We start from the raw sequence: 15,355 nt of genomic DNA on the forward strand, positions 1-15,355 counted from the left end.
AACCTGAAGACCAAAAAACCAAAAGCCCCGCTCATCTCCCAATCCTGGCGTGGAATTTTTTGGGGGCCTCCCTAAAAAGCTCTTCCACACTGGAGGTGTCAGAACCCAGGACACCCCTCTGGCTGTCCTGGAGGGCTCCAGCCCCTGCCAGGGGTCTCAGAGACCCTGGCCCAGCGACTCAGTGACACATCTGGGCTCACCCTGGGCACGGAGCCCCCGAGGGGAAGGAGCCCCCCAGGTGCCGTGGGACGGGCAGAGGGCAGGGCTGCGCTCACCTGGCGAAGTCCAGGTCGGCCTCACGGGACATGGTGATGTTGGTCAGGTTCTGCTGCAGGATGAAGATGTTCCTGCACATCTTCTTGATGCCCGACTCGCTGATGCGCTTGAAGTAGTGCGCGCCCGTGATGAGGATGCAGGAGATGAGGTGGCCCAAGCCTGCAAGGGAGGGAGAGGAAGGGCAGATTTGTCTTTACAAACAAACTCTGGGGATGCTGGTGGGTAAAACCAGCACTGGGAGAGAAAAGAAACAACGGGAAGGATCCCGCTGATTGGTGAATGGAAAAAGAGATTTGGTTTGCTAATAAACTTTGGGTTTGCTGATCAATGAAATTAGACACTGAGAGATGAAGAGAAACCCCTGAATTCCATAAGAATTAAAAATGAAAAGGGAGGGTTGTACATTAGAGGGAAATCTTTGGAATCAGGTGTTTTGGGAAGTCTGAGCCTCTCAAGTACCTCAGAAATGGGGAAAAACCCATAAATTCAATAAGAATTAAAAATAAAAAGGGAGGGTTATACAATAAAGGGATAATCTCTGGTATCAGATGTTTTGGGAGGTCTGAGCCTCTCAAGTCCCTCAGAAATAGGGAAAACCCCCTAAATTCCATAAGAATTAAAAATGGAAAGGGAGGGTTGTACATTCAAGGGGAATCTCTGGTATCAGGTGTTTTGGGAAGTCTGTGCCTCTCAAATACCTCAGAAATGGGGAAAACATCCTGAATTCCATAAGAATTAAAAATGAAATGGGAACATTATACATTAGAGGGGAATCTCTCGTATCAGGTGTTTTGGGAAGTCTGAACCTCTCAAGTACCTCAGCCAAAGGAGAAAACCCCCTAAATTCCATAAGAATTAAAAATGAAAATGGAGGGTTGTACATTCGAGGGGAATCTCTGGTATCAGGCAGAAGATTTTGGGAAATCTGATCCTCTCAAGTACCTCAGCCAAAGGGGAGAGAGAAAGGAAATGTGGGAAATTGGGATAAAAAGGAGGCTGCATCCTCCAAATATTCCAGAGATCCCAGGGGAATGCCCCATGGCCTCTCCCTTTTTTGGAATAAAACCAGAAAGGACTCCTCTGTCTCCTATTTGGACATAAACCTCTGGTGTTTGTGGAATAATTTTCCTAACGGGGGAAGAGATTTAGTGCCAGTAATTCATGTTAAAACCCCCCAAAATGTGCACTGTTAGGTGGTGCCTGTGAGCTGGATCAAGGGATAATTGGGTTTTAACTGGAAACCCTCAGAAATCTCAGTGGTGCAGTTTAGAACTTTCAACCTCTTTAGTAAAAACACAAAACTGCCCCAGAACTTGGAGCTGTGTGATCACAACCAGTGGTTTTTAACCACACTGTGCCTTCCAGTCCCCCTCCCTGTCTGGGCAGAGCAATGGGTCACTGCAGCTCCTGTAGAACTGCTGTGCTTTAATCTGTTTTTAATCTGCTCTCCAGGGTGGTGTTTCCCTGTTTCTCCTGGTAAATTCAGTCTCCAGGAGCAGGAATGAGCTGCATTCCAAACCCTCTGATGCACAACCCCTCTCTGAACAGTTTCCTGTGTCTGAAGGATGTCAGAAGGACACAGCTGGGGGCTGAGGGACACAGCCACCCCCAAAACGATGCATCACATTACACAGAGCAAAATCCCAGCCTGATTCACACTGCACAGGTCTGGGCAAGCCCAGAGGCCAATTAAAAGTCTAAATTAAGGATTTAGTTCATGTACAGGGAGCCAGGGTGGGGCATCTGTAAATCCCAGGCCTGGGATTAAGAGGTGTCTGGGCTTAAGGAGAACCATGAGTATGAATTTAAACTTCAACAGGATGTGAATGGTCCCCATGGCTCTGTGGGCAGCCACTTCCCTCTTCTTGAACAAACAGGGAATCCCAGAATCCCAGGATGGTTTGGGTGGGAAGGAACCTTAATTCCCACCCAGTGCCACCCCATCCATGGCAGGGACACCTCCCCCTGTCCCAGGCTGCTCCAGCCCCAGTGTCCAGCCTGGCCTGGGACACTGCAGGGATGCAGGGGCAGCCCCAGCTGCTCTGGCAATCCCAGCCCAGCCAGGAATTCCTCATTGCCAAGATCCCATCCATGCCTGCCCTCTGGCAGTGGGAGCCATTCCCTGGGTGCTGTCCCTGCAGGCCTTGTCCCCAGTCCCTCTGCAGCTCTCCTGGAGCCCCTGGAATGTGCTGGAAGCTCTCCCTGGATCCCTCTCCTCTCCAGGTGAGCACCCCCAGCTCTCCCACAGGGCTCTCCCTCAACGCTCTGTAGGTGACAGCAGCACCTCGCTCTGCTTCATCCCCCAAAGGAATCCCGTGGAGCTTTGGGATGAGGATGGAATCCCCTTCCTGGAGGAAGGACTGGGAAGAGCCTGACCTTCAAAGATGTACTGGAACTTGTGCTGCTGCAGGCTGGCCCCCATGGCCTCCTCGATGGCGCTGATGTCCTTGTTGAGCCGCACCACCAGCGGGTCGTAGTCCATGCTCTCCACGTTGGCCACGATGGCATAGTTCCCTTGCTTGGCCAGAGGGATCAGGTAGTGGAAGCAGTGAACCCTGTCAGGAGGAACATCACAATGCAGCAACCCCCCTTTTAAAGTATTCCTGGGATGCAAAGTGGTTTTTCCCTTCCTCAAGCTGGTAAAAAGTAACTTCAGGAGATGGGTGGTGATGTCTGTGTTAAAGGCATCCTCCTCTTGTTGTTCCATCTTCAGGGATGGATCTAACAGATCCCTGGTGACAGAGCTGACCTCCATCATCCCACTGAATTTTCCCTATATTCCTCAATTTCCCATACAATACCAGTCCTCCAACAAGAACTCCTTCCCTGCAAACCTCATAAAAGGGATAACTGGCAGGACCAGCGAGCCGGGGGTCATGGAATGACCTTTAGAATTCCAAGATTCCCAAACATTCCCAAACATTTCACACCACTGCAACTCCTTCCTGTTCACCAACGAGCCCAACCATCTTCCCTCCAAAGAGAAATTCCATGCAATTAAAATCCAACATGAATAACCATCATCCCTCCATGGAAGGAAAAACTCCATGCAGTTAAATCCCAACTTGCCCCCCTCCATGGAAGGAGGAATTCCATGCAGTTAAATCCCTTTGGACACAGTGACGTGGTCTGGTGAATTCACAGCTCCAAACTCAGCTCCTGTTGGAAGCACTGGAGGAACTGAGCAATGCTCTGCTCTAAATTGCACCAGAATTTATCCCTGAATTCCATTTCAGGGATTTTTGCTTAACCCAAGTGTGACAAAAACCCACAGAGGCCAGACACCCATCCCACCAGTCTGGGTTCCTTTAGCCCAGCTGGAAAACTGCTCCATTCCCACACTTCCACCACCTTTTCCTCAAACCCCCCCAAGCCCAGCAGGTGATGGATGGCAGGAGGAAGGAGTGCTGACAAGAATTAATGTGGGTTTTTCCCCAGAGCTCCGCGCTGATCCAGCAGAGCACACGGGGACAGGACGTGGCTTGGGATGTGTCACTGAAGAACAAACTGATGATCCATCAAAGCTCTGACATCCCCCTTCCATCTGATGCCTCAAAGCAAAGGGAAGCAATGGAAATACACCTGGCCTGAACAGTTCTCCAGGAAAAACATCTTCCCAGCCCTGCAGTGGGCAGCTGGGCAGCCTGAAGGATTGGATTTGCTGCCTTTGATCTTTGCATGGGAAGGCAGAGACTTCATGAAATTACCCAATCCAGCTGGTTCCCCAGTTCCTGTTACTGCTTGAAAAAGGAGGAGGTGAAGCTCCTGTTTGCAATCCCAAAAAAACCAGCCTGTGGAGACCCCTGTTAGACTGTGAAAACACCCTTGTGTTGGTTTGGAAGGACAAAGTCCCTGAAAATCACATTTTTTCCTGGTCTCTGAACCATAATCATGGAATCACAGAGTGGGTTGGGCTGGAGGGTCCTACCAGATCATCCAGTGCCCCCCTGCCCTGGGCAGGGACACCTCCCACCATCCCAGGCTGCTCCAAGCCCTGTCCAGCCTGGCCTGGGACATTCCAGGGATGCAGGGGCAGCCCCAGCTGCTCTGGTAGGACCTCACCACACCCACATTAAGGAATTTCTTCCTGAATTCTCTTGCAGTTAAGATACAAACCTCCTTAGGTAATTCCACTTTTGGTGCCCTGCCTCCATGCCACATTTGGCCACCTATGATTTGGTGACCTGGCAATCCTGGACTCACCTTTCATGCAGTGATGGACAAGTTTATTTGTGTCCTCTGGACATGATCTCCACCTGCAGCCTCCCAGGATGCCCCTCCATCCCCAGGTTTCAGGTTTTTACCTGACTTCCAGGTGCAGCACCAGCAGGCAGCGATCAGCCATCTCCTGGAAGGACCTGGCCAGCTCACTCAGGCTCTGCAGGATCTGCTCGGATGCAGGAAGGTGCTCCAGGCTGGCATGGCTGTCCTGGCCTGGGGACGTGGCTGCCAAGAGAAAAGAGGTAAATTTGAGATCTTGTAAGAGCCTGAAGGAGAGATGTGGGGCTCCAGGGGGCTCTTCAAAATGCAGTTTATTGTATACAAAGTGCAGTTTATTGTATACAAAATGCAGTTTATTGTATACAAAATGCAGTTTATTGTATCCAAGGTGTCACAGCAGCCCAGGGTCATGGGTGACAGAGCTGTGCCTACAGCTGTCAGCTCCAGCTGCAGGCAGGCCTGGAGACACTTTGGTTTTGGTTCCATTGCATTCTATACTCTTCTTTTGGTTACATTGCATTCTATACTCTTCTTTTGGTTATATTGCATTATTTACTTTTCTTTTGGTTACAATGCATTTTATACTTTTCTTTGCTGAGCATCTTAATACAGCAGAACCAATCTATCCCTTAACTATTACCTCTAGCCCATCATAACTGCTATCATTGCCATATTCATGTCACTGTTCTCCAATCACTAAAGTCAGTACATCACAGTTTAAGCCAGAAGTTGTTATTCAGTTTTCTTGCAGTGGAAAATTCTGAGACCTTTTTTTACTTGCACCATTGCTGCCTTGTTTGCCTGTGCTTTCTGCATTGTTTATCCTTTTGGGTTTATCCTTTGCTCTAAGCCATAAAAACCCTTCTAACTCACACACCCTTTGCCTCCTTGGTTACCCAGTAAGACTGGCTCAGCAATTCTTTTCTTCTATATCAAAACTTGCTTTCATTTTTATTCCTTCATCAGATTCTACATTCAAAAATCTTTCTGCCAAGCACACACATCTGTGAGACCTTCTTGTCAAACTTTCATCCTTCCCAACAAGATGTTCTCCATCCCATCCAGAGCCTCCTCTGTGCTCCCATCCCAGCTCTGGGTGATCCCTCCACTTCTGATTCAGGAGTGGATCAAGGAGCCAAGTGTTCCTGCAATGGACTGAGCTCCCAGGTGGATCTGAGGGGTTCATCAACCACCAGGAGACATTTTCCTGGGAAGGGATTGCTCTGGGCTGAGAATTCCTGTGGCTGCAGAGTCCAGGAGAGTTATAAGCAACACCCATGAGCTGCTCATGGATCATCTCCTTCCCCCTGAGGCCTCCTTGAACACCTTTGGGGATTTTATCCCAGCCAGGAGTGCAGGTCTAACTCCAAACTCTGCTGGGAAGGAGGGAGGAGCTGCTTGGGAGCCCTGCAGGTGGAAGGGTCCTTTTTGGTCACCACAATGTCCCTCAGGTGAGTCCCCACCCCTCCAGAGGAGCCTTGCTTTGGTTTTGTTCCTTAACCACAGCTCTTGGGCAGGAAACAGCAAATAAACCACAGGCAAATAAACCACACCTATGAGCTGCTCATGGATGGTTTCCTTCCCACTGAGACCTCCTTGAACACCTTTGGGGATTTTATCCCAGCCAGGAGTGCAGGTCTAACTCCATAACTTCCTCCCTCAGGGCTGTAAAAAGGAATTAAACCACAGGAAACACCCATGAGCTGCTCATGGATCATCTCCTTCCCCCTGAGACTTCCTTGAAAAATCTCCTGGGATTTTATCCCAGCCAGGAGTGCAGGTCTAACTCCATAACTTCATCCCTCGGGGTTGTAAACAGCAAATAAACCACAGGCAACACCCATGAGCTGCTCATGGATGGTTTCCTTGCCACTGAGACCTCCTTGAACACCTTTTGGGATTTTCTCCCAGCCACCAGAGCAGCTCCAAGTCCCTCACCTCACCCCAGGGCTGAGCCCTGACCCTCCTCCTGCAGCCACCAGAGGAACCCTCTGCAGTCCCACGTTCCCCCAGCCTGAGGAAGTGCCTCCCAGCCATCCCAGTCCAGAGCCTCCCTCCAGCAGCACTTTGGGGCTGATCCTGCCTGGGCTGATCAGCACAGTTTGAAATCAGGCTGCCCTGAGACACTTTTGGATTAAATAACGGGATTGTGGGCAGATCTCCCGGATCTCCGAGCGCCATCCCCACGATCCCCGCGTCCCATGGCCTCAAGTAGAGATTCCTGTGCCATATAAAGGATTTTTACCCTTGCTGGCTCCTTCCAAACGCTCCTTTAACAGGGAAAGGAGAGTTTGGGATTGGGTTTCCAGCCTAACCTTGCTCTCTGATGTTTTACATTTGCTCCTTTACATGGCAATGTTATTCTTTCCCTCCCTCAATGTTATTCTCTCCATCTCTTTGTTGAATCATGGGATCCCTTTCTCCATTTTCTGAGCCCCTTTCCCAGCTCCTTCAGCTGCTCCAGACCCAGTGCAGGAGGGATCTGTGCATTCCCAAGGAGCTGCTGACCATCAAATTCCATTTGGAGCCATGATAATTGAAGGAAATGTGACTTTTGTACAGCCACAGCCCTGCTTTGGGAGAGGAACTTTGGATGAAACACCAAAAATAATCAGCCTAAAAATAAACACAGCCTCACACCCAGCCTGAAAAGAGAAAAAAGCAAAGTGAGGGGATAAAACCCCTTTTTTAAATTTTTTTTTTTTTGGTGCAAAACAAATTAAAGCAGAGGTGAAAAAACAGGAGGGAACTGTACAGTTCAGTGTGGAAATACCAGAATATGGAAGCAGATGAGGGAACTGCACAATTACAAATGGAAACTGTACAATTAAGCATGAAAATCCCAGAATATGGAAGAAGATGATCTTGGATGCCCAGAGAAGCTGTGGCTACCCCTGGACCCCTGGAAGTGTCCAAGGCCAGGCTGGATGGAGCTTGGAGCAGCCTGGGATGGTGGGAGCTGTCCCTGCCTTGATCCTTGGGGTCACTTCCAGCCCAACCCATTCCACCAATTAACTCCACCAATTAACTCCATCAATTAACTCCACCAATTAACCCCTCTCAGCAGCTCCCGAGGTCACAGCAAAATTCATGAAGTGATTTTTTTGAACCAAGGAACGCTGAGAAATTCCCAGCCTGGCAAATCCTGCTGGAAATGCTGAGCTGGCCTGGAGCGTGGAAGGGGAATAAAGAGGGGAAAATGAGGGTGACAATCCAGCCTGGGTGGGTGGGTGGGAATGATGAGGATTCCCCTTCCCTGAGCCCCCTCCCAGCCCCTCTCTGCTCACTGAGCTCTGTCCCACCAAGAAAATTAAATTATCAGCGAGGGGGTGAGGGGCTTATTTACACAACCTCTAATTCCAGATTATCCCAGGACTCTCTGGAGGCACCTGGGGACAGCTGTGTGTCCCCCAAGTGACTCTGGAGTGTGGCAGGACTTCAGCTCAGGGTCAGGTCTAGGGATAATTAGATAATTACCTGGTGGCAGGAAAGCAGAAAACCCCACCTGCACCATGCATGAAAAAACATTTGTTTTAAGCCCCAAAATCCAACATTTTGTTAAGTTTTCATCCTCCTGGAGATGCACTTGGGGCAGGAATCATCTCTCTTTTAGCAGAGCCAGCTCTGGAAGTGCTGGAGATGGATGGAGCCATCAGAGAAAAGCAGGAGTCAGCTCCTTGCTGCTGCAGGCAGATGCACACACCATTTTTCTCCTCTCCACAATTCACTTGCAGCACTTTGAGCGAGGCTGTAATTATATTTGTCAGAGGAGATAAGGGAGGAGGGAGATGGGCACAATCTGCTCCCTGTTTAAAGCACTGAAATCCTTCAGGGCCCCCCTGGCAGGCTCAGGTGGGGTTTTTGGGGGGGTGAATCTGAATTTCTCCTGTGTGTTTTTGCTCTTGGAGCTCAAAGGGAGCCTTTCAGAGCCCATCAATTTCTCCTTTCTTCTCTGGACATCCAGAAGAGAAAATCCCATTCTTTAAAGTCTCACTCCAGATAGTTTTACTCCATCATCCCTGGCAGCACGAAGCCAACAAATGAGCTGGAGCAGCAAAAAATAATCAGGGCCTAAATTATGAAAGGGCTTTGAGAAGGAAATGCCATTTGGAGCTGGCTGTGGAGTTGGGCAGGGGCTGAGCCTTCCTGTGGCTGTGGACCCACCACACTCTGAAAAAGGGAGGGAACCTCTGCCTGCTGGAAATGCTGGGAAAGGGGGGGAAAAATCTGGAATTGTGGAAAAACAGAGCAGCCATGCAATTCTTCTTCCCCTTCTCCTCCTGCCTCACCCATTTCCACCTGGCCACCACAACACCAAAGCCCTGCTCCACTGGCCCCCATCCTCCTGGAGAATGGAAGGTGAATTTTCCAGGCTGCTGGAGAAAAGTGCCAGCTTTGTTTGGGATTTTCTCCTCCCTGGCTGAAATCACAGCTGAGTCCTCTCCCTCTCAAGGAATGTTTCATGTGGTATTTTCTGGGGTCCCTGTCGTTGGAAGGAAAGATGAATCTGAGCCCATGCTCTTAGAAGGCTGATTTGTTATTTTATTATATTATATTAAAGAATGCTAAACTAAACTATGCTAAAGAATAGAGAATGGATACAGACAGAAGGCTACAAAGATCATAATGAAAACTTGTGACTCTTTCCTGAGTTCTGACTGAGCTGATGGTGATTGGTCATTAATTAAAACAATTCACATGAAACCAATGAAACAATCCCCTGTTGGATAAACAATCTCCAACCACATTCCAAAGCAGCAAAACACAGCAGAAGCAAATCAGATAATATTGTTTTCCTTTTTCTCTGAGGCTTCTCAGCTTCCCAGGAGAAAAATCCTGGGCAAAGGGATTTTTCCAGAAAATATGACAGTGACATTTTCATTCCTGCAAAGCTGAGAAAAATAAACTCAGCCCAGGATTTCTGCAAGTGCCTTCTGGCAGGCTGTAGATGGATGGATGCAGATTGCCACATTAAACTAAACAAAATAAAATTAATTTATTAAATATATTTATGGAATATTAAACACAACCCCAGGTGTGAGCAGAGTGACCACTGACACACCCCAGTGGTTTTACATCACCAGGAGCAAAACCAATCCAGGGAGATGAACTCTGCCCCCTGAGCCTGAGGAAGGAACCCCCAAAAGGCTCAGGATTTGCACAGCATTCCCTAATCTCTCTGGGGGAAAGGAAAGGCTCACAGAGACGGAAAACCCCTCCTCTTTGGGAGAGAGATGCAGCATGAAACTCCTGCTGAATTTAGGACTAGTTTGCAGCTCCTTGAATTTGAATTTCTTCCTCCCTTCCTCTCTAGAAGAGGTACCCCAAAAAGCACAGGGAAAGGGGATTTGTCCTGGGGTAGGTGCTGGATGAAGCCTTTAGAGAGTCAGGGTTAACTCTTCTCTTTCCTGGGGCTCTCAGGCACCACTCTCCCTTTCAGGGCTTGAGTTCCCAGCAGGTAAAAACGTGGATAATGAGATTTGATCCATCACTGCCATTCCAGCAGGGTCTTCTGTTCCCACAGCTTTTAGCACCACGAGGAGATGATGCCACAAGGAAACACAAAATCCCTACTGAAACCCCTTCAAAAAGGAGAATATCTGGTGTTTCAAGGAGAAAGCTGTGGGTGAAGCCAAGCAGAATTAGAGATGTGATTGTTTTTTAAAGGAGCAAGGTGTGAACTTCACATCCAACATCAAGGACTTATTTCAGAGGGATTTCTGCCAGGAAACCTCTGGCTTCCACACCAAAAAAGCATGGGAAAATTCCCAATTTTTAAATATTTCACTATTTGGAAGCCAGCTCTGTGTTAAGCCATGGTCTGTCCCTCTGGGACAGAGCAAGGGAAAGGTGCTGCTGGTGAGGAAAATTTTGTGAGGAGACAGGATCATCACTAAGGTGTCCATGCCCCACCAAAAGGGGACTACAGGTACAGATCAGTCACTGCTTTCTCCTAAATTGGTCCTTTTGGGAATTCCAGCTCTCTAGGAAAGGACTGGAATGAGCCATAAAAGCTGGAGCTGGATTTTGATTCTCCCAAAATTCAGTGGGACTCCTGCCAGGAAACCTCTGGCTTCCACACCCAAAAAGGGTAAAAAAATGAACAATTTAAAAATATTTCACTATTTAGAAGCCACCTCTGTGTTAAACCATGGTCTGTCCCTCTGGGACTCAGCTGGGCAAGGGAAAGGTGCTGCTGGTGAGGAAACTTTTGTGAGACACTGTCACCAAGGAATGTCACCAAGGAATGTCACCAAGGTGTCCATGCCCACCAAAAGGGGACTCCAGGTACAGATCAGTCATTGCCTTCTCCTAAATTGTTCCTTTTGGGAATTCCAGCTCTCTAGGAAAGGACTGGGATGAGCCATAAAAGCTGGAGCTGAATTTTGGTTCTCCCACAGGATTCATTTCAGAGCGATGGGAATTCAGGCAGCAACGCTGGATTTTGGGATTGATACCTTCCCTGGGTTTCTTCTCTGTATGAACAAACACTTCAAATATTCACCCAGATATTGCTGCTTTTTTACCTAAATTGGTCTCTTCTGTAGGGTTTAAATCCAGGGAAATAAAACTCTTAAAGGAATGAGTTCTGCCAAGATTTCCAAGATCATGGAATGGAGGGGAACCAAGAATGTTGGGAGGGAACTTTAAAGCCAAACCTTCAAGGTATGGGGCACTCACAGCTGGATTTGGGATGTCAGCTGCCTAAATTGTCCAAAATTCCCAGCATTTTACTGGGAATTCACCTTTTCCTGGGATCAAAGGCAAGGGCACTCACTGGTGCCAGAGGGACAAAGCCACACTTGCAGGACAAACGGAAGTGAAGAGGAAACGAGCTCAGGGACAGCTGCTCGTTAATTAATCTCCGAGCAAATTTCCACTAATGAGCCCTCCTTTCTCAGAGAAAAATTTGGGATGTGCTGGAGGAAACTTCAGGAAGGGATTTCCTTGTAAAAGGTTCTGGAAAAGGGAAAAAGGGAAGGGAAGGGAAGGGAAGGGAAGGGAAGGGAAGGGAAGGGAAGGGAAGGGAAGGGAAGGGAAGGGAAGGGAAGGGAAGGGAAGGGAAGGGAAGGGAAGGGAAGGGAAGGGAAGGGAAGGGAAGGGAAGGGAAGGGAAGGGAAGGGAAGGGAAGGGAAGGGAAGGGAACAAAAGCAAGAAAGAAGAAAGGGAATGGAAGAACTGCAAGGGAAAAAAAGCAAGAAAGAAGAGAGGGGAAGAATACAGGGGAAAAAAGCAAGAAAGAAGAAAGGGAAGGGAAGAACTGCAAGGAAACAAAGCATGAAAGAAGAAAGAGAAGGACTGCAAGGAAAAAGGCAAGAAAGAAGGAAGGGAAGAACTGAAAGGGAAAAAAGAAAGAAAGAAGAAGGGAAGAATACAAGGAAAAAAGGCAAGAAAGAAGAAAGGGAATGGAAGAACTGCAAAGAAAAAGGCAAGAAAGAAGGGAAGAACTGAAAGGGAAAATAGCAAGAAAGAAGGGAAGAATACAAGGAAAAAAGGCAAGAAAGAAGAAAGGGAATGGAAGAACTGCAAGGAAAAAATCAAGAAAGAAGAAAGAGAAGGACTGCAAGGAAAAAGGCAAGAAAGAAGGGAAGAATTGAAAGGGAGAATAGCAAGAAAGAAGGGAAGAATACAAGGAAAAAAGGCGAGAAAGAAGAAAGGGAATGGAAGAACTGCAAGGAAAAAAAAAAAAGCAAGAAAGGAGGAAAAGGAAAGCAAGAAGACAAAAATGAAGGGCACTTCCCATGTTCTTAAAATCCAAGCACAGGGGAAGGGACAAAGCCGGGAAAAAAAGCATCCCGACCTTTGAGGTGGCAAGGAAGAGCTACAGCCCCATCAGCTGGGTAAACACTAATGACGAGCGGGGCCCAGGCTGTCACCGGTGATAAAGAGCAGCCTAAACACTCTATTAGTTTTTCATTTGGGGAATTAATGTTTTTTACACACTCGGCACTTAATGAATTGTCTCGTTAGCGCTGCCTGCCTGCCGAGCTCCTCGCCTGCCGCCGCTGCCGGGCATAAATTTCCCCAGGAAATTAGCACTTTTAAAAAGGCAATAACTCCTCCAAAAAGTGGGTTTGTTTGCTGGTTTTCTGCAAAGAGGCAGCCTTGGGAAAAAGTGATTACTGGTGGGGGAGGAAGGAATCTGTTCAATAAAACACAGGGGCAACATGAGAGGTTCAAGCTCCATCCTACAACTCCTCCAACCAAACTCAGGGTTGGTTGATCCTCACTTTTCTTTAAGCACTGTAGTCTGGAAAAGGCATGAAACCACCCAAAATAATTGGTTCATTTAAAAACCCCAAAGATCAGGTGTTTTGCACTAAAAAGATGGGAAAAAATGAAGAAAAATTGTGCAAGGAGAATGAAGAGCAGGATCCTGACACAGGATTAGGAACGGAGTTGATTTCACTGTGGAAGGATTCCCTAAAACGTCCAGGATTTGCTCCTCAACTGGGAAAAGTCCTCTGTGAATTTTTTCTGTTTCAGTCACTGTTGTAACTTTCCCAGAACTTGCCCTCCTCAGAATTATTATTTCCTGGGCTGAGTTCAGTTATCTCAGAAACCATGAGAGGCTCAAGCTCCATCCTACAACTCCTCCAACCAAACTCAGGGTTGGTTGATCCTCACTTTTCTTTAAGCACTGTAGTCTGGAAAAGGCATGAAACCACCCAAAAACAATTGGTTCATTAAAAAAAACCCCAAAGATCAGGTGTTTTTCACTAAAAAGATGGGGAAAAAATGAAGAAAAATTATGCAAGGAGAATGAAGAGCAGGATCCTGACACAGGATTAGGAACAGAGTTGATTTCACTGTGGAAGGATTCCCTAAAAAGTCCAGGATTTGCTCCTCAACTGGGAAAATTCCTCTGTGAATTTTTTTCTGTTTTCAGTCATTTCTGATGGAACTTTCCCAGAACTTGCCCTGCTCAGAATTATTATTTCCTGGGCTGAATTCGATTATCTCAGAAGTGACTTGATTTTAAAAAGCCCTTTCAGCTTCTTCTGAGTTCTGGGAAAGATTTTTTTGCCTGTTTGTTGTTTCCCAATGTGCTTCACCAAATTTTCCTTAAAAACAGGGAAATCATGTGTCAGTGGAGACACTTCCTTCCATCTACAGCAAACCAAAAACTCACCCCCCCTTTTCCTCAACTGGATAATTATAGGTAAAATTAATGATAATAATCAATTTTACATATAATTATCGATTGAATAAATAAATTATAGATAGAATGAATCAATTATAGATAAAAGGGGTTTTTTTTTGAGGGCATTTTGTTTTTAAGAGCTTGGTTTGCAAAGCAAGAGGAGCAGCCCAGAGATCTGGAAGGCAAAGAATGAACAAGTTTTGTCCAAGGGAATCCTGAGGGAGGTGGGAATGGGAACATCCATGGGAATGATGAAAAGTTCCCAAATTCAGGGTGAAGAATGGGAAAGAAAAAAGGATGAGCACCAGGATGATCAGACTCAGCCTGATTTCTCCACAATTCCTGGTTATTTAAGAGTCATTCCCCCAAATCCCAGAGGGGGAAGGGATCTTGCTTTTTTTTCCTTGCAGTTCTTCCCTTCCCTTGCTTCTTTCTTGCTTTTTTCCTTGTTTTCTTCCCTTCTTTCTTGTTTTTTTTCCCCTTGTATTCTTCCCTTCTCTTCTTTCTTGTTTTTTTTTATCTTGCAGTTCTTCCCTTCCCTTGCTTCTTTCTTGCTTTTTCCCCTAGTATTCTTCCCTTCTTTCTTGCTTTTTTTTCCTTTGTATTCTTCCCTTCTCTTCTTTCTTGCTTTTTTCCTTGTATTCTTCTCTTCTCTTCTCTTCTCTTCTCTTCTCTTCTCTTCTCTTCTCTTCTCTTCTCTTCTCTTCTCTTCTCTTCTCTTCTCTTCTCTTCTCTTCTCTTCTCTTCTCTTCTCTTCTCTTCTCTTCTCTTCTCTTCTCTTCTCTTCTCTTCTCTTCTCTTCTCTTCTTCTTCCCTCCTCTTCTTTCTTGCTTTTTTCCCTTGCAGTTCTCCCCTTTTTCAGAACCTTTTGCAAGGGGAATTCCCTTCCTTAAGTTTCCTCCAGCACGTCCCTAATTTTTCTCTGAGACCCAATGTTGTGGTCAACCCCTGGCTGTAATTTTGAGCCCCATCCTGTTTAATAATAATAATAATAATTTCACCAATTATTTCACCCCCTCCAGAGCAGGGAGGGGTGTCACCTCTGTCCCACCCAGGAGGAGCAGGGAGGACTTTCTGCTCCCCATCTTTCCCATCAGGGAATCAATTTTCTCCGGAAGAGATAAAAGGACTGAAGTGGGATGAACCAACAGGAGAGGCCAGCAGGCTCCGCGGAGCCATCCCCACAAAACCCCCATTTCCTGGCAAAAAGGAAAAGCTCTGGAAAGCTTTGCTAATTGGGTCACTTATTTACATGAGCATCCCCTGCCTTGGGGGCGGCTGGGTGGGAGGAAGGAAGGACAGAATGAGAGTAATTAGTGTAATGATGATGGTGAGTTAAGTGCTGACCCCACCATCGATCCGGGCACAGATTCCCGGTGCTGGCTCCCACAACAACCCAGAAATGAGCAGCCAGGCCAAGGAAAGAGTGTCTGAGCTCCTCGTCCCATTAAATATTTGATGGAAATAAAAGCTGAGGCTGGGGAAGGCTGCCATCCATGGGAAAAGCTTCACTGCAGACATTCCAGAGGGAAAAAAAAGCTTTGGAAGGCACCAGGAGATCAGTTTGATGGGAAAACAGGGGTTTGTAGGGACTGGGGACTGTGGGTTTCAATCCCTGAGCTTCAGCAAAGCAGAGCCATTTATAAGCTATGAAATTTTCGTGCCGAAATTCTAGAATAAACCAAAATAATCTCCTCATGCCCAGTTAAATCA

At 47.1% G+C, this 15,355-nt stretch overlaps 1 protein-coding gene across 1 annotated transcript in view; it reads right to left on the bottom strand.

The window, feature by feature from the left end:
* Positions 1 to 15,355, bottom strand: part of EXOC4 (exocyst complex component 4) — a 354,271-nt gene that overhangs the window by 25,398 nt on the left and 313,518 nt on the right. The window contains exons 15-17 of the mRNA XM_084205380.1: positions 4,581 to 4,722; positions 2,653 to 2,831; positions 276 to 435 (exon numbers count right to left, since the gene is read on the bottom strand). Coding sequence (XP_084061506.1) covers positions 276 to 435; positions 2,653 to 2,831; positions 4,581 to 4,722 — 481 coding nt within the window. The remainder of the gene's footprint in view (positions 1 to 275; positions 436 to 2,652; positions 2,832 to 4,580; positions 4,723 to 15,355) is intronic.

This window comes from Fringilla coelebs (assembly GCF_963513975.1).
Source record: "Fringilla coelebs genome assembly, chromosome: 5".
NCBI classification, from domain to species: domain Eukaryota; kingdom Metazoa; phylum Chordata; class Aves; order Passeriformes; family Fringillidae; genus Fringilla; species Fringilla coelebs.